The following is a 26,053-nucleotide window of genomic DNA, read 5'->3' as shown; positions in this document are numbered from 1 at the left end:
CTTCTGTCTGATCATCTGGTCACCCTTGGAAAATGCCAACACTACAATCCTAAAGTCTCAGGACACGAAGGACTGTTTTGAGCAGTGGCTTATTTAGTTCTGTCCTTTGTTTTATCCTAGTTTGCAGCTTTTACAACACTGTGTCCTTTTTCTTGTCCAATTTCATTTGATTTCTGTTGTCAGTGTGTCTCTGGGTTTCTTTGTGTATGTGTATGTTTGGTTATTTTTGTTTTTGTTTTTCTCTTTTGCTGAAATCTTTTTTGTGTGTGTGTTCTTGAGTTTTCAATCCTTCCCACCATCAACCATGGTAAATCAAAAGATGGTATTCAACCCTTCAAAGGCCCAAAGCCTGCGGCCCGCATAGCAAACAGCCTTGAGAACAGAGAGTACTGAGCAGCCTACAGGGACTGGCATACCCCGCCCCTCCTACCTTCCCTTCCCTGAACCAGCCTCCCGGCCCACACAAACTGGTAGAAGAGTAGATTCCCTGAGATCAACAACCGGTGGCTGATGGTCCGCTTTTCTGAAAAACGGCAGAAGGATGAAAAAACAAGTCAGAAATGAAACACAGCCCCCTATCTTCTCATAGGCAAAGAAGATGGCAGTTACTATCTCTGCATCTATTCTAAAGTAGGAGAGAGACCCACGTATGAGGGTGAGTCAGTCCCATGAGACCCGGGGGAGTGCACAGGGTGTCTTTAAAAAGACTATTTTTTTCTTTATTAGATAGTGTTTTGTAAAGACTAGAAAGTCAGCTGTGATAGGTATCACATCCTAGAAAGAAAAATTGAGGCGGGCTTGAGGACAAGGAGCAAAATAGGAAGGCGCTGGATAGAGTCGCATCTCTGCCCCTATCCCCACCTGGCACACACGTCATGTTTAGAAGTATTACTTATTTCTATTTCAATTCTGGTCAAAGTCCTTTTCAAAATAACTTTGCTGTTGCCTTTTGGCTTCTTTTGTCACCCTGTCAATCTAACTCTTTGAATTTGAAATATTTTAGGTAAAAGAGAGTCAGCCCTGCCCAAGACAGCCCTGTGCCTAAGGGTATATAGTTCATCACAATTGCTGGTTTGAAATTATTTAACATTCTTTCCAACTTGACAGGGAAGATTGAACTGAAATTTCTTGTGCTTACAGATTTTCAAATCTTCACATCCATGCTTTGTGCAAAGGTTCTCCTTTTGCCATCTCTCCAAAATGTGTGCCTTCATAGGTATTTTATCCTCTATGTACATAAATTTGTACATAGAAGAAAAAAATCTCCAGGGAGAGTTTGCATTCACATGAATTTCCACAAAACTAATTTCAAACAATCACTGTGTACCCACACTCCATTTAAGTAAGATCTTTTTTCAGGCACATGTACAAATGATAATCCAGTTTCTTTTAAACCGATCACACACATAGCACATAATATAAAAACCTAGCATCTATTTCCCCAATTTCTGAGCATAAGCAAACTAGAGTTTTCCAAGGGTTTTATTTTCTGGATGCAGCCATCCGTAGTTACTGCAGGTATGAGAAAAACTCTGCGCCCACAGCATGTTTTTAAACATTGTGGAATTGGCTGTTCATCAACCATATTTGGATCTACTGGCATTAAAAAACATGAAATTTTGTAAAGATTTATTTATTTGAAAGGCAGAGTTACAGAGAGAGGCAGAGAGAGAACAAGAGAGAGGTCTTCCATCAGCTGGTTCACTCCCTAAATGGTTGCAATGACCAGAGCTGAGCCTATCTGAAGCCAGGAACCAGGAGCTACTTCTAGGTCTCCCACGTGGGTGTAGGGGCCCACAGCACCGGCCTCTCTAATATTTTTTTTTATTTTAGTATATTTGAAGGTTTAAAAGACCATGTCTTAATTTAATCTCACAATAGTTTCATGAGATAAACCCAGAGTATGTATACGTAACTTTTACAAATGTGCAATGTGGAGATAAATGACTTATCAAAGCTTTCATAAAAATAGGTAGCAGAATTGAGATTAGAACTCATGTGTCTGAACTGCTTAGATCAGCCTGGCTTATCTGTTTCTTCCACAGATCAATATGGTAGATCGATGATGTGACAGTCTTAATGACTTGCTCACTGCTTTCATGATGGTCCCCATTGAAGCACATGCAAGGGATTTCTTCTTTCCTTAGTGCCCAGTTTAATTGACCCACATGGCGGAAAAGCCAGTCAATACTGGTAAAGCCTTTAGGATTCTCAGCAGGATCTTCAGAGCCTTCCTTCAGAGATGGATGCTCCAGGAGAGCGTCATACTGTTGGTGTAATTGTAATTGCATTTGGAGTCTCCAGGTCATCCATTTCTCTCTCTCTCTCTCTCTCTCTCTCAATTTGCTAGAAATTCACATACACTCAAAAATATTCACCTCTTCCATGATTGACCTAAAACTAGTCAATATGGAAAATAATCAATTCTCCTCATTTACTAAAATAAAACAAAAAAACTAAATTGAGCAGACAATGCACACACACACACACACACCCGTCAAACACCATACCAAAAGTCGGGCAGATTGTTTTCAGGCAGAAAGAGAATACGTGCTTCTCCTGAAGATAGATCTAGAAGGAAGTTTCCTCCCCAAGTCCATTCCCATGACTTGATCATTATTTAAAAGTATATCCTCTCTTACAAGACCACTCCCTCGGATTGTATGCAGAAGGCACTAGGAAAGGATTTCCTCCTCAAACTACGTACTCCTCAGGTGAATTAACACAATCATTCTTTATGTCTCAACTTAGTTGTCTGCCATTCAAGACCTTCTATTAGTCTTCAAATACCATTGGCTTCCATTGGACCCATTTGGAAGACCTAGAAGAAGGAGCCCAACCCAGACCCTCTCCCTAGACCAGGCTCTTAATTAACAATAGAGTTCTCAGCCACTCTACTGGAAGCCATTGAGTTTGTGGCTTTGGACCCACTCTTGCTGCTTCTCTCTGATGTGTGCCCTTACCCCTCTCCCTGCAATAAATCAGGCAGGGGTGTTCTCAACCTCAGGTGATAGTAGGTGTCAAGAGTTGTGGACGCCCCCGGTTCCTCCCTGCCCTTCCTCTTCCCAGTCCTTGCCAGGGGCATGGCCTCCTCTGTCTGGTGATCGTACCGGTTGCTCCAGGGCTGTTTGCTCCCACTTTTCTGTTGCGGTTGACGACACATGACAAACCTAACCGCACGAAACCAAACCCAGATTTTTCTTAAGAGATGTCTTTCTAGGGAACCACCAAGCTCCCTGCCTACTTCCTCAGAATGATCTGGTGTTGTTATAAATTGCTCCTCTGCAGATTCCACGTAGTTTCATTCTGCCCTGTTGGTTGCTCCCTTAAAGCAATTTCCCTCAGACATCATTGTACCAACTGAAACAGAAGAACAATTGGAATGGCATTCTCCCCTGTGCCTTTCTTCCTTTTCTTTGCTGTTTGATTTCTCCCTTTTAATACCTGACTTCACACAATTTCTTGTTGGAATTCCCACCATCACAAGCCAACCTTAGATTTAACCAGGCAGCATGGTTAACAGTTAACTGGAGACATTTCTCTGACCATTTCTGCCCAATCTCCTACTAGAATCCACTGCTATCGGCAAGGATTTTTATGCTTTGTGCACCTGACTTTCAAAGGCAGATGAATAAAATTGGTAGGTTCTCTGATCTCTGGCACAGAGTGCTCTGTCCAGTTGCCAGCACTGGACAAAGAGCTCCCTGTTTTATAATTAAGTACCCATTAACTACCCATTTATTTCCACTTTTTTCATTGAAAAAAAATTTAAAGAATCTCCTCCTCTAGAGAGGCAGAATCACTGAGTAAAATAGGTAGGAGGTCAAAGGTGCTCAAGACCTCTCCCACACGTGCCTGTCTCACCTTCCCCTGAATGCTGTAGGCACTTAATTCAGTCTGAGTATTCAGGCCGGAAGACGAGATGGGCATGGGGAGTGGGTTGGCTTGGGGGCCTTTGACCTACTAGCAATCAGATAGCCCAATCAATTGTCCCCATATCTGACTATCCCTCTCCCCTACACCTGGCCCCTCCTCTCTAAAATCTGGGATGGGTGTTTGTGCGGTTAGCTGTTTGCAAGTGGCCATTTTATGACAGGAAATGACCAGGTGGTGTTAACCCTTTCCTTACCTCTCAGGAGGATGGCAAGCCTGCCTGTGCAAATTTCTGTAGCATTCGGGGGCCCTACCTAAGGAGAGGGTGGAGGGAGTTTGTGTTTAGAAAAAGAGAAAGGGTTAAATACTGCACTGAGAGACTTGATGGGCAGAATTTTAAATTGATACAATGTGTCACACAGGTTTCAGATTTTTGCAAAACGAATATGAAAATTACGTTAATGCTAGTTTTACAGATAAATTTTAAGGAAACTAACTTTAATGGGTAAATATAATTGAACCTACATTTGGGGAATTTTTGCCTCATTTTCCAAGTTTAACCAAATTAACATTTCAAAGTCCAGGTTTAAAGTACTTTATATAAATCATTAGGTTTTTTGATGAAAAAGAAAAAAAACATGCTTGGTGTCTATTGTGGATATATATGTATACCAGTATATATCTCTATACATATGTGTATATATATATATGTGTGTGTGTATATATATATGTATCCAACTTTACTGAATAATATACTGTACATATACACCCACCCCTAAACTTGTGCATACTGTATATTTATATAAAATGGCCACATTTCTTGCGTGTGTCTGTCCCCGGAAGGGTGGACTGATTGTTTTTGGATGTCTGCAGCTGTTACCTTGAAGGATGCAATTTCATCTTTCATTTATTTTTCCCCATCTAGACTGTATCAGGATAAACTGTAACTCCAGTAAGTTTTCCCTCAAGTTTCATTTTGTTCTTAAAAAAAAAAAAACTGACTTTATTTTGGTTACTGTTTTATGAACTGTCTTTTATTTGAATTATTTTATTTTTTGACAGTGGAGTTGGGGGGATTGGGGCTGACAGGATGAGGGGCTGGGGTGATGACAAGGGCTAAGTGGCTTAGGTGTGGATTCTGAATTGGAGCAGGTCCTCTCTTCTTGCCTTGCCTTTGTTGTATATACAGAGGAGGAGAGGGCATGTGGTCATGAGATAACATGGAAATGAATGGAAATGGTAATTTATTGTCTTTTGGAAATAACTCTTGGGGTGGAATAAAAAAAAGCATTAGAGCAACCAGCATGCACTTCTCCATTACCAATAGCTTTAGGTAATAGAAGCAAAGTTCAGGACCCACAGATGGCTGCCAACTCTTTTTCTTTCCTGGCATTAATCACTGCAGGGGGCTTTTAAGGGGGAAAGGTGATCGAAATATTGTTCTTGATGGTAATGCAACTTTTTAACCAAAGGCTTGAGATGCACTCTTATCTCTGTTGAAAGAAGAATTAACGTCTATTATGTTCAGTTTATTGCACTCAAATATCCCAGCTCTTGAAGAAGGGTCCTGATTGGGTGCAGGTGAGAACTTCTTGGGCCTTTCTTCCTTTGTCTCAGTAGTGACTGTTACCTGGAGGTGAGAAGGAAAAGAAACAGAAGCAAATAGGATGGATGAACATGAGGTGAATAGGCTCGGATCAAGAAAGAAAATGAGGGAGAAATCGGCTTTGAGTGCCATAGTGCTACTTTACTAGTTAGGTTAAGTGATACTTACTGTTGTAACAAGCTATCCCACGATTTCAGTGACTCCCCAGAGGAAATGTTTATTTCCTTTGTGTTTAATGCCTTTTGGGCAGGACAGAGCTCTTCTAAGAAGGAAATCAGAGGTCAAGGATCTTTCCAGGAGGTGAGTCTACCCCCTTGGCGTGCTTTACACCCAGCTGTAGAGAACACACAGTCTGGACAGTTGTGCAGTGTGTTGCATTGCCTTGTCTGAAAATTCCATACGTCACTTCTGCCTGTATTTTGTTCCATCCTAATGTGAAATGAAGCTGAAAAACGCAGTCTCCAAGTGCACCCAGCAAGAGAATGTTGGATTAACTAAACATCTAACACCTGTAATTCTTAATGTTATCTCCTTACTTTTTGGTTCTTCCCTTGTTAGTCTGTATACAGAAATGGAAACAGAGAAAGAAAAGGAAATAATTCATCTATGTTTCATTAACTTGTTTATTCCATCCTGTTGGGACTTTTACAGGTGCTAGTTTAGCCTTCTCTTTGTGATGGGAAATGTGTGAGTGGTCATCACAAATTTCATGGAAAATGTGAATTATGAAAAAATTATAGATAGATTTCAAAATTCTCACCAAAAAACCCTCATCTTTGTGTTCCATTTTTTTCCATGAACTTGTCAACTGCCCTCATATTCTTGGAATAACAAACTAAGGAGACCAAGCTTTACATTTTTGGCAAACATTCCATATATATTAACAGAAAAGAAGAAATTTTTACATCTGTATAAAAAACCCATTTCTCAGGTAGATTAAATTATGCTTGTTTTGGCATTAGTTCAGTTCTTTTTTTTTTTTTAACAGGCAGAGTGGACAATGAGAGAGAGAGAGAGAGGTCTTCCTTTTTCCGTTGGTTCACCCCTCAATGGCCACTGTGGCCAGCGCACCGCGCTGATCTGAAACCAGGAGCCAGGTACCTCTCCTTGTCTCCCATGCGAGTGCAGGGCCCAAGGACCTGGGCTATCCTGCACTGCACTCCCAGGCCACAGCAGAGAGCTGGACTGGAAGAGGAGTAACCGGGACAGAATCCGGTGCCCTGACCGAGACTGGAACCCGGGGTGCCAGTGCCACAGGCGGGAGGATTAGCCTATTGAGCTGCGGCGCCGGCCCAGTTCAGTTCTTTTAGATAATGTCCAATTTTACTCTTTATTTCTAGTTAGCCAGATATTTCTCTTCATCTGTGGATTATTAAAAGCCTAATTGAAATGGCCTTTCTTTCCAAACTCCGGAGTTTTCTGGTTTTTTTTTTTTTTTTAAGCAGCTTTATTTAGGAATAATTGCCATAGCATGAAATTTACCTGTTGGAAACTCACAGGACAGTTACTTGAATTAAATGCATACAGTTGTCAAAACAACACAAAAATCACATTTCAGAATATTTACCCCCAATTTCTCTTATGCCCATTTGCAGTTAATCTGTGCTCCTGCATTAGCCCTGGGCAACTATGGATGTGTTTTGCTTCCACAAATCTTCCAGTTTGAGACATTCCATATGAATGAAATCATATAATAAGTAGTCATTTGCATTTGACTTCCAAAAATTTGTTTTTCTCAATTTCTAATGGACACTTTTCCCTTCCCTTTGATAGTGCTTTTAAGAAGGAACTAAGATGGGAAGTAGGCATGAACATGGAAAGCCTGAGGACAGTACTATGGCATCTTTTTGCCCCGGGGACTTACCTGAAGGATAGAAAGACTTTCTGTGGCTGCTCCATTCACACTTTCTTACAGCATGGACTCTGTGTATCCCATGTGGTCAGCCTTGGAGTGGTCTCCAAACAAGGTCCAGGAGCCTCTCTGCTGGGAAGGCAGTGACACGAGTGACAGCAGGTTTTCTCAACCTGTTAGAGCATTTTCTGTTCAGAACCAGCGAATGCAGCACTGGGAGGAAAGCATGTCAACAAGGATGTGTTCCTGAACTTTGAGCACGGTATAGAAAAAGTATCTCAAATTCTAATTCAGTAATTAGAGTCAAGATTAGACTTTGGAAATTATTTTTGAATTCTGACTGGAACACTTAATGTGCTAAGAAAGTTAATTTTGTTGAGAGAATCAGAGAAACATACTCAGTCCCACTGGTTGAATAGTGATGACCAGGAAAACCAGAGACCTTTAGTGCTCAGTTTTGTAAACACTGTACCCAAGGTTATGTGGAATCACAAAGTAAAGATGATACATTTTCCTGGAACTGATGTTAATTATGGACTTAAAGTAAAAGCTGAAATTTAAACTGGAGTTATATATTAGGCAGAAGAAGGCAAATAAGCACTAATCCATAAACAAATTCAAAGAATTTTTATATATTTATTTAACTTTTATTTAATAAATATAAATTTCCAAAGTACAGCTTATGGATTACAGTGGCTTTCCGCCCCCCCCCCCAATAACTTCCCTTCCACCCACAACCCTCCCATCTCCCACTCCCTCTCCTATCCCATTCACATCAAGATTCATTTTCCATTATCTTTATATACAGAAGATCAATTTAGTATATATTAAGTAAAGATTTCAGCCATTTGCACCCATACAGAAACACAAAGTGTAAAGTACTGTTTGATTACTAGTTATACCTTTGATTCACATAGTACAGCACATTAAGGACAGAGATCCTACATGAGGAGTATGTGCACAGTGACTCCTGTTGTTGATTTAACAATTGACATTCATGTTTATGGCATCAGTAATCACCCTAGGCTCTTGTCACGAGTTGCCAAGGCTATGGAAGCCTTTTGACTTCACTGACTCCGATCTTTTTAGACAAGGTCATAATCAAAGTGGAAGTTCTTTCTTCCCTTCAGAGAAAGGTACCTCCTTCTTTGATGCTTTGATGGCCCGTTCTTTCTACTGGGATCTCACTCACAGAGATCTTTCATTTATGTCATTTTATTTATTTATTTATTTATTTATTTATTTTTGCCACAGTGTCTTGGCTTTCCATGCCTGAAATTCTCTCATGGGCTTTTTAGCCAGACCCGAATGCCTTAAGGGCTGATTCTGAGGCCAGAGTACTATTTAGGGCATCTGCCATTCTATGAGTCTGTTGTGTATCCCACTTCCCATGTTGGATCGTTCTCTCCTTTTTAATTCTCTCAGTTAGTATTAGCAGACACTAGTCTTGTTTATGTGATTCCTTTGACTCTTAGTCCTATCATTATGATTAATTATGAACTGAAACTGATCACTTTGACTAGTGAGATGGCATTGGTACATGCCACCCTGATGGGACTGAATTGGAATCCCCAGGCACGTTTCTAACTCTACCGTTAAGGGCAAGTCCGATTGAGCATGTTCCAAACTGTACATCTCCTCCCACTCTTAAATTTGACAGGAATCACTTTTTAGTTAAATTTAAACACCTAAGAATAATTTTGTTAATTAAAGAGTTCAACTAAGTATTAAGTAGAACAAAAAAATACTAAAAGGGATAATATATTAAGTTGTTCCTCGACAGTCAGGACAGGGCTGATCAAGTCATTGTTTCTCATAGTGTCCCTTTCACTTCAACAGGTTTCCTTTTTGGTGTTTGGCTAGTTGTCACCCATCAGGGAGAACATATGATATTTGTCCCTTTGGGACTGGCTTAATTCACTCAGCATGATGTTTTCCAGATTCCTCCATTTTGTTGCAAATGACCGGATTTCATTTTTTTTAACTGCTGTATAGTATTCTATAGAGTATATGTCCCATAATTTCTTTATCCAGTCTACTGTTGATGGGTATTTAGGTTGATTCAATGTCTTAGCTATTGTGAATTAGGCTGCAATAAACATTAAGGTGCAGACAGCTCTTTTATTTGCCAATTTAATTTCCTTTAGGTAAATTTCAAGGAGTGAGATGGCTGGGTTGTATGGTAGGGTTATATTCAGGTTTCTGAGCAATCTCCAGACTGAATTCCATAGTGGCTTTACCAGTTTGCATTCCCACCAATAGTGGGTTAGTAAGACTTTATTTTTGTTACATGTCTTCTCTATTGTCTCTCTGCTGTTACTCATACTTGGGTGGAGAAGCCTAAGAAGACTAAACTAGATGAAAGAAAATAGACAGTCGTTGGAACTCCTGATCTCCTCTTTAATTGACTCTTGGTCAGAACTCACAGCTCAACCCAATACAGGAACTCACTGTGTAGGAATAAGAAATCAGCTGGGTTCGCAGCCTGGCTTTGCGAGAGAGTGGACTTTCTTCTCTGCACACAGTCCTGTCTCCCACTATTGTTTCAGAAAAGTCATAGGGCACAATTGACAGAAGACTAGAAATAGAGATCCTTTATTCCACTGAAGGAAATATTGAATTAAATTTGAATCAAGTTTGATTATAAGTTAATTAATTTTCTCAGTAATTCCTTTTTTAGGATCATTGCCCGCTGAAGTCACTCAGATAAAATATCAAATGATCTCATCTATTGTTTCCTTGTTCATCTGCCATAAATTTGTTCTGAGAAGTGGCTGTTGACAAGGAGTAGTGTAGCACCTTCTTTAATGGAGAAAAGAATATGAAATAGAAGGATTGCACATCCAACATAAGGAGAAAACAAGTGGCTGTGATAGAGACAAAAGCAGAGTTCTCTTCCTTCTTGCTTTGCTGGTTGGCCCTTCTGTCACTGACCATGGCCCACTTCCATGGGGAGGTTTTCCTATTGAGAAGCAAAAATGAGTTTCTCACCAGCTTCTCTGCCTTTCGCCCTTTCTTAGTTTCTCTTTTTCAATATTTTGCCTTTCTCATAGTATTGATAATATATTTAGTTTTGCTTATTCCAGTCTTGCTTATGGTTTTCCAAAATCTCTAAGTGTATCACCATAAAGTCCCTAGCTGCTATCACCAAACATTTGTTAAAGAGAGTGCAAATCAAGGTCCTTGGTTAAACTAAGATTGTTGCTGGATTTGACTCATTGGGCAGGATTGTAATTAAAGACATTTCATGAAAAACGTTCCAGCTTAGAACTGAATTTTAAATTTGGGAAAGAGCGACAGAGTTGGCTGTCATAATGGTGGATGGAACTCTGGGGTAACCTGTGACACTGCTAAAGAAAACAGGGCTGCTTTCTGGGGAATTTCTGGAGGAAACCACCTGTCCCTATGGTTCCTGTTCCGTGATGTTGGTGGTAAACTAAGAGGCACGCAGTTCTAAAACAGGTAGGAACTTCTCGTTGTTCTGATGAATGTTGGCTAGAATGGGAGAATGGAGAATGAATGGATTGTTGCCTTTTGTATTGTCTGATTATGATTTGGCCTATGATTTCCTAGTCCTTAGTTCATTCTATCCTTTTCAAACCACGTGTAGTATGAGTGAATATATTGAACTCATTTTAATTAAATATGAGTATAGCAGGAATACAGTCAACTCATATTAATGAAAATCAATTTGCCCTTTTGCTTTCAATCTCATTTCAAGGGCTAATGCCTTAGCAATTTTTCTCATCTTTGTTACAAAAAGTGTATAAATGGTGTAGGGAATTGTGTTTTTCTATAAGCCTGGCATTTTAAGGTAGATGTAGACAACCTGTATCTTTCCCTAATTACTTTGAACTTGATTCCTCATTAATTTATGTGTGACAAGATTCATTTTATCTTCTCACAGAGAAGACACAAAGAAGAAAAGAAGTAGGGTGCCACACACACAAAAAATACCACTCAGCACAGCTTTGGGGGTTTAGTGAGCTTCCAACTGGCTCTAGTGTCTTCACATCACTGGAGAGGGGCATGATACTATCGGAGGCAGATTCAGGTAGTTTGTGATGACATCACGCACCAAAGCCTGTCTCCAAAGGCTACTACTGTTTAGTTGGGTAAACCTGCTCACGTAGTGCCGGATATTTGGCTTTGGCTTTGCCTCTCTGCATTTGGTTTCTCATCAGACTCCATATCCAGTGTCTTGGAAAAGTCAGTAGCATCTGGGAAGGTCTTGGCTAATTTAGGTATGCTATTTTGACATACAGATTGTTATATTAGACTTCTGCTTTTTTTTTCCCCCCCTTCTCTCTATGTGGTTATGGAATATGTGATTTTTTTTTTTTAAGAGATGCTGCTGTTTTATTTTTTTTTCTTTTTTTTTTTAATTAAACTTTTATTTAATGAATATAAATTTCCAAAGTATAGCTTATGGGTTACAATGGCTTCCCCCCTCCCATAACTTCCCTCCCGCCCGCTACCCTCCCCTTTCCCGCTCCCTTTCCCCTTCCATTCATGTAAAGATTCATTTTCAATTCTCTTTGTATACAGAAGATCAGTTTAGTATATATTAGGTAAAGATTTCAACTTTTTGCCCATATAGCAACATCAAGTGAAAAAACTACCATTGGATTACTAATTATAGCATTAAATAGCAATGTACAGCACATTAAAGACAGAGATCCTACATAATTTTTTTTTTCAAATTAATTAATTTTCTATGCCATTTCCATTTTAACACCAGGTTGTTTTTTTTTTTTTTCATTTCCAATTCTCTTTATATACAGAGGATCACTTCAGTATATAATTAGCAAAGACCTCATCAGTCTGCGCCCACACAGAAACGCAAAGTATAAAAATACCGTTTCAGTACCAGTCATAGCATCACTTGGCTTTAGACGACACATTAGGGACAGATCCCACATGGGGTGTAAGTACACAGTGACTCCTGTTGCTGATTTAACAATTTGACACTCCTGTTCATGGCGTCAGTAATCTCCCTAGGCTCTAGTCATGAGTTGCCAGGGCTATGGAAGCCTTTAGAGTTCGCTGACTTTGATCTTATTCCGATAGGGTCATAGTCAAAGTGGAGGTTCTCTCCTCCCTTCGGAGAAGGGTACCTCCTTCTTTGATGGCCCCGTTCTTTCCACTGGGATCTCACTCACAGAGATCATTCATTTAGGTCTTTTTTTTTTTTTTCCATGATATCTTGGCTTTCCATGCCTGCTATACTCTCATGGGCTCTTCAGCCAGATCTGAATGCCTTGAGGGCTGATTCTGAGGCCAGAGTGTTGTTTAGGACATCTGCCATCCTATGAGTCTGCTGTGTATCCCACTTCCCATGTTGGATCTTTCTCTCCCTTTTTGATTCTATCAGTTAGTATTAGCAGATACTTGTCTTGTTTGTGTGATCTCTTTGAGTCTTAGACCTATCAGAGCTATCAATTGTGAGCTGAAATTGGTCACTTGGACTAGTGCGATGGCATTGGTACATGCCATCTTGATGGAATTGTGTTGGAATCCCCTGGCACGTTTCTAACTCCACCATTTGCGGCCAGTCCGATTGAGCATGTTCCAAATTGTTCATCTCCTCCCTCTCTTTTTCCACTCTTAGATTTAACAGGGATCACTTTTCAGTTAAAATTTAAACACCTAAGAATAATTGTGTGTTAATTACTGAGTTCAACCAATAGTACTAGAACAACAACAATAACAACAAATACTAAAATGGATAAAGTATTACATTGTACATCTAAAGTCAGGAATATGTGATTTTTATCTTCAGTCTTGGTCTACCTGAGAATCCCAGAGCTGAATAGTCTCACCCCTTTCACTCGGAAACACTTGTCTCAGACCAACCAGGAAGGAAGACTTCAGTACTGAAAGTAGATTGGGAACAGAATGACAGGAGTCTTTGGCATCTCTTCCATGAGTTGAGTAGCCCTCACTGTCAGCCACTTGCCTGTTTTTACCACTTATCTTACTAGAATTTCAATGAAAAATGGAAAAACACACAGCAAGATCCTTTGGATACCAAGTTATCTGTCAAACTGTGAGCATCACACTTAAGATTTTCTATCACCATAGTAAATGAGGACACTCCAAGTATTCTCAAAATCTGATTTAGAAAATGTTTACTTTTATTTCTCTTTGGAATGATTTGTATTTCTTGTAATACCTGTAACAGTTTAAGTGTAATTATGTTAATTGTATCAACTTAGCCAGATTCTAGTATGATAGTGGAGTGCTTCCTAAATATCTGTTAAACCTATCAATAAATATTAATTCACATTGACTTTATTTGTAAATAGTGAAAAAATGTAAATGAAAATTTCTAAGTAGTGAAAAAAATTATGCATAAAGCAAAAGATAAAGAAGTAGAAATTCTCCCTTTTAATCCTGATTCATGTCCCTAAATTCTTTCTTAGAGACAACCAAAATCATCAGTTTTTAATGTATTTTTCCCATATAGTCTGTGAGAATCGAGCATATAATTATAATCATGTCCTTCACCTCCTTTTTCTTCTTGACACAATATTAGGACACTTTTGTACAGCTTGCTGTTTTTTCCCACTAAAACTGTCTTAGGGATTAGTCTATATAATAGTATAAGAGTATTATTTTCACTGGTCACGTGATATTCCATTTTATGGTGATACAATATTCAGTAAGCATCCTACTAATATAAATTTATATATTTCTCATTTTTTATTATGAAGGAAAATATTTATTTTTGTTTATTAGTCTTTGAATACATATACAAGGTGGACTCGTGGGTAAATCCCTAAAAGTGAAAATGCTAGGTCAAAGATAGGTAAATTATAAATATTGATAGACGTTGCCATAATGCACTCCAAAAAGTTTGTAACATTTACATTACTGCCAGAAATATGAGTGTTTTTCCTCACATTTGCAAAACACATTATGAAACTTTAATTAATTTTGTCATAATAGCTCTTCAAAATATTGCTACAGATATTCAAGTATAAGTACATTATCACCCATAGTTTTTCCTTCTATCCTTTCATTTCTTCAGATATATCTAGGGACCACTGTTAGTGAAAACCTCTGTAGTAGGGCTAGTGTTGTGGCGTAGTTGGTAAAGCTGCCTCCTGCGATACCAGCATCCCATATGGGCAATAGTTCAAGTCCTGGCTGCTCCGCTTCTTATTCAGCTTCCTGCTCATAGCCTGGGAAAAGCAGTGGAAGATGGCCCAAGTATTTAGGACACTGCCACTTATGTGTAAGACCTAGAAGCATCTCCTGGCCTTTGTGGACATCTGGGGAGTGAACATGAATAACTATTTCTCTTTCTTTGTCTGTCTGTCTGTTTCTTTCTCTCCACCTCCCTCCTTCTCTTTCTCTCTCCCTCTTTCTCACCATCCCTGTATCCCTCTCTCCCCATCCCTTCCTCTCTCTCTCTGTAATCTGACTTATGAATAAATAAATCTTAAAAAGCAAACACCAAAACCAAAAACAAACAAAGCCCCAAACCTTTGTAGCACTTACAGTGGAAATCTTTGAACGGAAATCTGTTAGAGCAGTGTTTCATGGGCTATTTTATCTTAATCGAGAGTTTATTGTAAAAGTCATGGCGGTTTTTTGAGTTCTCCCCAGTGTAACTGTTTATCTGTGTTGGAATCCTAGCAGAGAAGCATTTCAGCGTGGTTATACATGGCAAGGAGGAATCTGAAGCCAAGTAGCCTGAGTTCCACCCTTGTCTCTACCAGCAGTGAGCTGTGTGTCCTTGGGCAAGTTCCATCAACTTTGAGTTTCTTCCGTTGTAAATGAGATAATTAAATAGCCTATCCCCTTGTGTAAGAACAGAATGTGCTGTGTAGCACCTGCTGAATATGATGGTGGTGACGAGGAGGAATGTTGTCCTAGCATCTCAACTGAAAATATGCTCTTTGAGAACTGTACGTGGCAGAGAGCTGTACATTCTTAAACCCATACTTAGCAGTAGCTTAACAGGTGCCTCTGAAATGAGTATTTCTGTTTGCACTGGTAGGTTACCCTTGGAAATGATGAACTCTTTTTCAGAGTACTCAGAGTTACCTTGGATTCTGTATCAATAACATTACCAATATGATTTTGATGAGATTGTTTAGGTCATGTTGAGACATTTTTCCCTTACTGCATTGTTTGAAGCAAACACTTGATATTAAAGCAGAACTAATGAAATATTTGCCCATGTGAGTTCTTCTGTATTTGTTTTGGAGACCTTGATAAAATCTTGAGAGTGTTCTAAAATGAAAGTATTATCTTCAAAATGTTCAGATATGATTAGATGACATCATCATATTCAGGACTTTAAATAAGGCAAAATCTGTTATTTGAAGTTATTAAATAGGAGGCAAAACAGAATAGAGCCAGAGAAATAAATTTTCACAGCAAGGGTGTAGATTTCTGGGGAAGAACATGACTGTCTGTTGATGGTTCCCTTGACATATTTCTGTTTATGGCTTTAAAAGTGAGCCCGTATCATGTGGACCACAGTGAGTCCAGGAAAGAAGGAAAGTCCTCTTAGATCTCGTAATTTGGTTTCAGTCAGTTTGCTGAAGCACCATATGATGAGTCAATATGGTGAGAGAGTCACAGTGAGTCCTTTGGGTTATTGAAATTACTTACATGTTAGAGATCATTGGCTCAGTCCTCAGATACATACTTGATGCCCAGAAGGTAGAAAATTAATGACCTCTTAGAGGTTAGAATTACAGTACAATTCTAATTGTCTTTTGATGCATTAACAGTGGAAGAAACTTCTTATCTAAAGCCATTTTTTCTGTGATTTCAAACTTGTCCCTTGGCTTTAGTGTGTGTGTGTGTATCGTGTTTTTGTTTTTTATGTGCAGTTAACTTTTTGTATGGAAAAGTCTGCTTTGATTAGTGCTTTTTATTTTTAAGTGTTTGAGAAGGTAGGAGAGAGAGAAGATGGAAAAAATGAGGGAAGGAGAGAGACATGAGCTCCTCCTTCCACTGGTTCAATCCCTCAGTGCCAGGGCTGGGTCAAAACAGAAGCCCGGAGCCAGACACTCATTCCAGATCTACAACATGGTACTAGCCACTGGAGTCGTCAGCACTGCCTCCCAGCATGTATGTTAGTGGGAAGTTGGAGCCAGGAACGAAAGCCAAGAATTCTGGTCCTCAGATAAGGAATGTAGTGGTTTTAACTGGCATCTTAACTGCGGGGCTAAATGCCTTCTCCCAGGGTGCTACTTGAACATCTGTAATCCATATGGGATTTAGAAAGCATAAAAGGATTGGGATCAAACACCTAACTAAAGAGTAGATGGGATGGGAGCTTGAGGCATTAAGTAGCGAGCAATTTTGGAAGGAGACTTTGCTTTGTTTCATCAAAGGAGAAAGCGGAAGAAACAATGAAGGAGATAATCACCTTCAGTTAAAAGCACAAGCTCTCACGGGGCATGTAGACATAATCTTACTTGCTGGAGTTGCTGAGTTCTAGAAAAAATTGCTAAATAAAGGGGTGAAATTTTTCTGTTGGCACATCTTTGTAAAATGTTTTAATTTTTAAAATTTATATAAAGAGAATAAATTTAATGTATTTATCTTAAAAATAGACAAACATCTTGCCAATCCAGGAATGTTCTGTTGTGAGCTATCAGAAGAGATAGTATATAAACTGACAGAACTGTTTATCACCCATAGTTGAAACTACTTAATCATGTAAAATTAGTGTATGCAGTTAGAATATACTATGTAAAGTTGGTGCATAGTATACTCTGCTATGTCTGCACTCACACACTCATCTATCAATTGATTGATCAATTAGTAAAGTTTATGCCAGTACAGCCTAAAATTTTTACATTGATATCTGAAGCTATATGATTTATATGACCTCATGCATATTGGATATAGTATGTCCTCAATAAAGAATTATTAAGCAAGTTAATGAGGTCATGTATCTGTTCCTCCACCATAATTCATTATTGATAGAAATACTAGGAATCAATGTGAGAGGTACAAGCCTGGAAATAGTAAATGTTAACTGTTTCTGTCATTGTAAAATGAGGAAAGATTAACTGAAGAGGGAATTTACTCTCTTATTCCTAACAACATGAGGGAATGCATGTTATTTTCTCTGTAGAATAAGAGATTTCGGACAAAATGAAGATTTTCGTGACCTCTGATTCGGCTAGGTTTTAATTAGAAGTGAGTAAACTTTCATGACAGAAGATGAATGTGTATTTGTAAATACCACGTGTCACTTTCTCATTCTTTCCTCACTTATTCCATGAGCATTCCCTGTGGGTGGACAGAATTTTAGTAGTTTGATGTCAGTTTTAGGGATTTATACAATGAGCTTCCTAGGAAAATACAGAAGAAATGCTCATAGGTGGGGCAGCTTTTTCATCATATCCAAACCCTACTTTTTTTCTCTTTCTTGTTTCTTGGAGAAACTGGACCTCAGATATAGCAATCTTGAATATACAGATGAGTCTCCTTTAGGCTTTTTTTTCAGGGATGATTCAACATTCATTTCAACATAGTAGTTTTTTTTTTTCATTTTTGAATTCATTGTTTTGAGGCTCTGCGTATTCATCCACTTAGTCATGTCTTTTTTCTGATTTTCTTTTTTGTTCAGACTTGCGCTTCTCCACGTGGCCACCCACCTGGAGCCAAACAAGCTATGTCCCTACTCTTCTTTAAAGCTGGTGTTTTAGACACTGTAATTTTGACTTCAAATGGTTTGTTTTTTGTTTTGTTTGTTTTACCTTCTATCTTTTGTGTATGTATTTATGTACTGTGATCCATTTTATTTGTCTGGTTACCATACTGGATTTTCAAGCTGAGAAATTCAGTAAGTGTTAATGTTAAACACTCTATATTTTGATATTAAAGTAAGTTAAAATGGAAACGGCCAGGAGATTGTCTGGACAGAAAAAAAAAAAGGTTTACTTTGCTTGATTTACAAAGATAAGCAAAATTTATGAGATATTTCTTGTAAATGCCTATAATGTTAAAGAAAAAAACTTAAGTACAACAATCAGGAACAGCCAAACAACTTACAACTATATAAAGACTTTCCAGTAGGCTAAAGTAAACAGACAACTGTATAACTATAGTACATCAAATCTTTTCTTTCGTGATGGTCCTGTGAGAGCTTTCTGCATATATTTGCTTTGCAGAGCTCTTAAACCACATTGGGTTTGGAGTTGTCAGATTCGTGAATCATTGTTTGCTAAATCAACTCTTCAAAAACTTTCTGTGCTGCAGTTTGCCCAGTTTCCCTTCCCAGCTGTTTGGACATCCTATCAATGAGCTGTAGATGTGCAAGCTAGCATTGTGAACCAAAGCTTTCCATGGATATCTATGGGTGTACTTTCCTTTTATTATGCCTAATTCATAAAAATAGATGTTTAGAATGTATATTTATACAGAATTTGTAGCAGATTTTACCTGTATCTTATACAAGACTGTAATTTGATGTCTAGAGTTAGTTACAAAGGAGAAGGATGCCTCCTGATTCAAAGAATGTCAACAAACACATATTTTAGTTTTAAAAATGAATTTTCAGGGCTGGCGCCCTGGCTCAACAGGCTAATCCTCCGCCTAGTGGCGCCAGCACACCGGGTTCTAGTCCCGGTCGGGGCGCCGGATTCTGTCCCGGTTGCCCCTCTTCCAGGCCAGCTCTCTGCTGTGGCCCGGGAGTGCAGTGGAGGATGGCCCAAGTGCTTGGGCCCTGTACCCCATGGGAGACCAGGAGAAGCACCTGGCTCCTGCCTTTGGATCAGCGCAGTGCGCCAGCCATTGGAGGGTGAACCAACAGCAAAAGGAAGACCTTTCTCTCTCTCTCTCACTGTCCACTCTGCCTGTCTAAAAAAAAATTAAAAAATAAAAAAAATGAATTTTCAGGAGAAAACTTAGAGACAAGATGTGACTTCTCAAAGAAATAAGGAATTTGTGGCTGTTCTATTGACTAAGTGACTGAAGTCACATAGCTTTCTAACTTCGAGTCTATCTGGAGTTAGAGAAATAAACCTTAGAAGAATTTATTCAATTCATTTTGAAATGAAGCTGTTTTGGAATAAATCTGATTATGTAATATCTTAATACAAAATCATGATGCTGTTATCCCTAAAGCTTGTGCCAAGGCTCTGTCAACAACAGTGATCTTAGAGTAATAAATGGGAAGCAGGAGAGGACATGAAGGGGTTCAAGCATAAGGTACGGTGCTCAGTTACCATAATAGAAGTGTCCATCTTCCTGGATGGCTGAAATTAAATTGCAGGGGGAAAGTGTGAAGATGCATATGTGTGTCCAAAGAGAGGCTGAATGAAAGAGACATCATGTCTTCTGAAGCCAAATCTTTGAGTGATTTTGCATTCAGAATCCCCCCATAGGCCTGCTGGGGCACATGATTTTTTAAATATCAACTCCTTACCAATGGGTAAACTAAGGATTGTGGGATCCAAGCACATTGCATAAGGTCTCAGAGTGATAATGGAGGTCATAGGTGTTCATAAATTTAGTTTCATTATTTTTAATTAAATGGATACCTTGGTCACCTAAATCAAGCTTTTAATAATAATGTGTAACATTCCGTCTTCAGTATTAGTAAAACAAAAAAGAGAGAACCAATACAAAGGTACCCAAAGAACCAGGATGTTGTGGTGTGAATGTCTGGACACGGGATGAACTATAGGATTAGAATGAAATTTATACCCGAAATCAAGAAGATGATGGAAATGAAGCTGGCATTATACACAAGTGTGGGGAGGATAAAATCTAAAACAGTAAGTAGAAGGCTACTCTGTTCCATCAGAAAATAAAAGTGAGTAAATTAGAAACTTGGGCTTGCAGGGCAGAAGCCCTGGTGATTTCCTCTGAGTGCTTTACTTCCTTCCCTACCCAGAATCCTAGGAGAATAACTGCTCCACTGAGCAGGGTGATGAAACTCACAGGAGTGTGGTGGGGACAACAGCAGAGAGGGCACACGGGCAAGGGGTTGTGCCTCTGGCTCCTGACTTTGATGTGGCCCAGCCCTAGCTGCCAAGGGTATTTGAGGAGTGAACCACAGGTTGGAAGACCTCTGTTTCAGTCTTTCTCTCTTATCTGTCTCTCTGCCTTTCAGATAAATGAAAATCAATAAATATAGCGAAGCCGTTAGGCTGGCTAAGTTAATAGTTGAAATTAAATTCACACTGTATGGGTACGGCTCTCAATAGTTGCAAAGCTTTATTGTTGGATTTACTTACTGTTGCTGACAAACTCCCTTTTGAAAATGGAGCCAATAAAAATACTTAGTATTGTCAGGAGTAGAAAATCTAGCTATTGCATCCCCTGAATTGCTAATAGAGTGCCCAGGTACTTATCGATGGCTTGCTTTACCCACATTTCTGCATACCTGGTTAGAAATCCAGAGGGATACGAATCTCAGGAGCAAGCACTCCAATAGCATCAAACTTTAACACTAAGCACACTACCTCATTCTTCCCCTCTCCAAATTTATCCTCGATCCTCTTCCTCCTTTGTCATAGTGAGACAAGATGCTATTAAATCCATATACGAAAACATTCACAACAAAATGTTGACAACTTTTGCTTTTATGATATAAAGTGTGTCAGCTTACAGGTGCCTATGGATTTAGCAAAAATAGCAAATATTGATGCTGTGTTGCATCATCTGGCTTAATTTTCATAATGATCTGATGAGGTATGTGTCACGATCCTCATTCTATAAAAGGAGAATCAATCATATGAATGCTTTGCCTGGCCTCACGTTCAGTCTGTTGCAAAGTCCCTGCTGCTCACCACTGCACATACTGCCTCTGCTGTTGGGATGCTGAAGTGCAATCTGCTACTCCAAGACAGGTGTCATTGGTCCCCACAGGAGAGGCCACTTCTAGTCATCAATAAATCCTGGTTCTCAAAGCTGTCTTTCTAAAAACTTTGACCTTTCTAGGGTCAGGCTTCAGGTCAGGTGAGCTCAGTGCTATAATATATCAGAGTCCCATTCTTGCTGTCACCGTAGCTAAGACATTACTTATTGTGACTGGAAGGGATTTGGTATATGAGGATGCATAGAGGGTGAATTAGGACACATCCATACAGACAGCTAAGAAGCAAGCAATGTTAGGATGCTGTAATTCAGTTGACCTTGATTGTTACCGAGTCACTTTCCATGTGCCCAGTGCGTTGCTTGCTTTCTCTAGGTCATATTACAGCTCCTATTTCATGTCTCTTTTTTAAAAAAAAAAATTTATTTATTTGAAAGCAAGAGTTACAAAGAATCGGAGACAGAGAGAGAGCTCTTTGATCCCATGGTTCATTCCTCAAATGACTAATGATAGAAGCTGAGCCGATCTGAAGCCAGGAGCTTCTTCCAGGTCTCTCAGGCAGGTGTTGGGTCCCAAACACTTAGGCCATCTTCTGCTGCTTTCCCAGGCCATAGCAGAGAGATGGATCTGAAGTGGAGTGGCTGGAACTCAAACTGGTGCCCATATGGGTTGCCAGCCCTGCAGGCGATGGTTTTATCCGCTACCCCACAGCACTGGGCCCTCTTTCACGTCTCTGTTATACTCTAATTCTGTGTCTTGGCCAGCAGGTTATGGTTTCTCAGTTCTCTTGCAGCTCAGTTCCATGTCCATGCTTTCTTTATGCACAATGCCATTTCCCTCTATACTGCCAGGCCGACTGCTAATCCTTCATGACAGCACGAAAGTAGCCACCTACATGGAGCCTTCCCTTTTACCCCAAGCAGGACTGTATTTGTCTACTTGTTCCATACTTTGCACATCTTTCAGAATTCTAATTACATTTTGCTGCTTTATTTACTTGTGTATCTTCAGAAACAATCTCCTATCCATTTGAGAACATGCACTAGCAGTGCCACATGTATAGATAGCATTAACTCACATTTATTGAGTTAATGAACTTCAGTAACTTGGAAAAGTTGGGCCATAGGAGAAATCTCTAGGTATTCATACATACATGAAATCAATATGGATAAATTTGCTTCTTAGTAAGAAGAAAATTATTCCATACTTATGAAGAGGGAAATCTCAGCAGATGAGATGGAAACAGCATAGGCTTCCATGGTAAGGATACTTACTCATCTCCTGAAGAAATAGGTTTCTACAAATGGTTCCTTGATACTGCTATGCTAGAAGACTAACTTTAAATATGAGGAAATGCAATTTTAAAACCATCTGATCCATATTTTGCCCAGATTGTGGTTGTTCAAGTGATATTTTAGGCATAAGTGGCTTCCCAGTGGTATTCTGTACATGTCAAATTGCTAGTTTGACATCTCAGCAACCTTGGTTAGGAATCTGTCTGCATTCCTGTATTATTTTTGTGGGTCTCTACATGCTTTTAAACTGATTCTTAAAGAAAATGGAGATGACTCAGAGCAGAAAAGTAAAACACAAAGAACAACATGTATGGCAGGGTTCTGTGGCAGGAAGCTCGAGACCTTCAGGTCCAGTTAAGCCTGTTTTGCTGCTACTTAGCTTTGGGTCATAAGGCAGTTTCTCTGAGTTAGCATTATTGGTAGTAATAGCCATGATATTATTTGATGAAAGGTTAAAATATCTAAGAGATGCCTAGCTCCCAACCTTGTGGTTTCCATCTGGGCATTTAAACAGGCACCTAAAACCATGAGTGCTTTTATAACCCTTATGTCTCCCAGGTTGAGTTGCTCATTGATCATTTGCACTTGGAACAATAGAAACATCCGTTCTGTCAGGCCTCCTGGGAGCTTGTCTGACCTTGCTGATTTGTCAAAGGGAATTTCTTCTTTTGTAAAAGGCTTCATAGAAGACAGGGCAAGAATCAGTTTTTGGACAAGCTGAGTATCCCTGAGATAATATCCAGGGTTTTAATGCAGGAGTTTTGTAGCAGCAGGTTTAAAATCTTGTGTGAAATGAATTCAGGGCTTTTAGTGATACTCCAAGTAAGGTCACATCATAGGGAGTGAGGATTCTCCCCTTCCAAAGTCACAGGGAACAACCAACCATTCAGGTCAGTCTCACAGGGCTCATGATGAAATGTGAGAGAAAGAACAACATCAATAATAGAATGATAATGATTGACTAATAGTGAGCACTTGTGACAAGTAATATTTTCAGTTTCAACATATTGAGTATTTTTTAATCCTAATGAAAATCATATGCAGTAGACAGCACAACCTACATAATTTACAGGACCTGGTACAAAGTTGAAATGCAAGTCCCTCGTTCAGATATCAGGATAAAACCCTATTGTTTGACACTCTCGTTAAATCTACTAAACCTACAGATATTCAGAAAATTGTCTTAATATCTCAACCCACATCTTTGAAGATGAAGTTAGAAGGTAGCAACTATTGATAGATGAACAGGAAAGTAAGTGGCCAAGAACCTACCTGGCAAGGCAAAAACAACCAGCAACCAGGGTTCTAATTCCCTGGCTCATGCTCCATTGTCCTTTTGAAGTTGACTTATGCAACACAAAGATAAAATTCATAAGCATTTCAAGAGAGAGACTACAAAACATTGAACCCAAAACCTGCTGGGTTCTATATGGCTAATCTGGTTACATGATTATGAAGCTAGCCTGGAATTTGCTAAAATTATTATTTGCATCTTACAGATAAAGAAACTACAACTCCCAGAAACATGTGATAGGTTTGTCCATGATGTAATCATGAAAACACACCATGTCTATCATGAACAGCTTGGCATGTTCTACATTTTGGTATGCTTTTCAAACTGCATTTCCTTTTTTAAAGATTTGTTTGTTTATTTGAATGGCAGAAAGAGCAAGAGACAGAGACAGAGATAGGTCTTCTGTCTGCTGGTTCACTACCCAAATGGCTGCAATGGCCTGGGCTAGGCCAGGCTGGGGCCAGGAGTCAGGAGCTTCTTCCAGGTCTCCCACGCGGGTGGAGGGGCCCAAGGACTTGGACCATCCTCTGCTGCTTTCACAGGCTCATTAGCAGGAGCTGCATCTAAAGTAGAGCAGCCAGACTCAAACCAGTCCCTGTATTGGATGCAGGCACTGCAGATGGAGGCTTAACTTTCAGTCCCACAGCGCTGGCCTTCAAACTGCAATTTCTAAATTCATAATTACTACTGGATGTCTTCCTTCATGGCCAAATTTTAATTTTAAATCCCATGAGCTATTCTTTCCATAAAAATCTACACAGCAGCATAAAGCAACCCATCGTTTTCCTCTACCCAATGGAAACATACTTTTGTTCTGACTGCCAGTATTTGAAAATAGAAATTAAGGAATAGTGTAAGTTTTCTAGTAATAATAAGTTCTTCCTGAGTGGCTGGATCTTCAGTAGTCAGATATGGCAGTGCTGTGATGTCATCATTTCTTCCTGCGGTACCCTCTTGTGAATGCACGAACTCCTCAACCATTTTTAGTGAACCTCAGTCTCTAAGGATCTCAACTACCATTTTTCATTTCTCTAGTGGATTACCAGCAAGTAAAAACATAATTTGGGCATTACCCTACTAATGTACATCACTGCAGAAATCCTTTGGACCGAGAGGAGAAAAGGACCATCCCAGAAATAACTGTCATTCACCATCGTTGGAACCTTGCTGCTCAAAGACTTGGTTTCTGAACTGTTGCTCTCCTTACCTACACATAATCTAATGAGGAGTCCCATGAATCCTCTTCCAGGGGAATGGATGCTGTGGAAACTATTGAATCTCATCAGAACATTTTAAAGGAAGATCTCCTTCTTTTACAACAAATTCCACAGAACACTTGGAACAGGAATAGATGAAATTGGTTTTCAGTTCATAGGTGAAAGTGAAGTACCTTCTGAGCACAAAATGGCTGTTATTTTTAAGATCCTTAGGCCACGCCATTTTTCAGTGTCTTACTTGAAAGAATGGATTACGTAGGCTTTTACTAAGCAGCTGTGCTGATTTACCTCATTCCCGTCTTTCTTCTCATTGGGGCCACTCTTAGACAAAGCAATTTCTGGGGGAAAAAGCATCAGGGAACTGAGCTAGACCTCATCTAGTATTTCTATTCATGGGAGAGCATTTTCTTGTCCATACGGTATACTTTGCTTTATGAAACAGTTTGTGCTTGATTTTATTGTCCCCACCTTTGACAGCACATGATGACTTTCCTTCTTTGTATTCAAATTTATCTGGATCAAAGGACTGATTTCCTTTGGACCTCTGCATCCAGGGTGTCAGTTCCTGTCACAATTACCTGTAGGCAGAAAGTGTTTATTGATGAGGATTTTATCACCTCTTCATGTGAGGTGTTGGTTTACTTTCCCTTCTAATTCATCACTTAGTTTATAGTTCAATTATTATTGATCCAAGTGTTACCAGTGACTAATCCTATTGATAGTAAGTTACATGTTTGAAAGGTATGTCAACTTTCAAACTCACTGTTGTGGAGTAAGTGTTGCCTTGACAAAATTACTGAAGCTCTTAAGTAAAAATCTCTGATAGGAGAGTCATGGGAACTGAATAAACTTCATCTCTGAATATTTCCATTAAAGTATAGAGACTTTGGGTTGTATTAGTCAGACTTTGATAACAATAACAAAATACCCAAGGCACGCTAACCCTTAAAGGAGGGAGCTTTTTGTTGGCTCACGGTTGTGGGATTCCCTAGTCCATCCGGTGGGTCCCTTAGTTCAGCCTCTGGTGATGGTTTTCCTCCTGGCAGAGTCCCAAGGTGGCCCACGACAAAAGGGCACAAGAAATGAGATTTGTGTATGTCTGTCTATGTCTCTGG

At 39.4% G+C, this 26,053-nt stretch overlaps 1 protein-coding gene across 5 annotated transcripts in view; it reads left to right on the top strand.

Moving 5' to 3' along the window:
• NRXN3 (neurexin 3) overlaps positions 1 to 26,053 on the top strand; it is a 1,693,693-nt gene that overhangs the window by 618,025 nt on the left and 1,049,615 nt on the right. For all 5 annotated transcript variants that reach the window (XM_062181845.1, XM_062181844.1, XM_062181847.1 and 2 more), the window contains one exon: positions 4,799 to 4,825. In XM_062181845.1, the coding sequence (XP_062037829.1) occupies positions 4,799 to 4,825 (27 nt within the window). The remainder of the gene's footprint in view (positions 1 to 4,798; positions 4,826 to 26,053) is intronic.

Source organism: Lepus europaeus, chromosome 22 (assembly GCF_033115175.1).
Source record: "Lepus europaeus isolate LE1 chromosome 22, mLepTim1.pri, whole genome shotgun sequence".
NCBI classification, from domain to species: Eukaryota; Metazoa; Chordata; class Mammalia; order Lagomorpha; family Leporidae; genus Lepus; species Lepus europaeus.
This window is presented reverse-complemented; position numbering and strand designations above follow the sequence as displayed.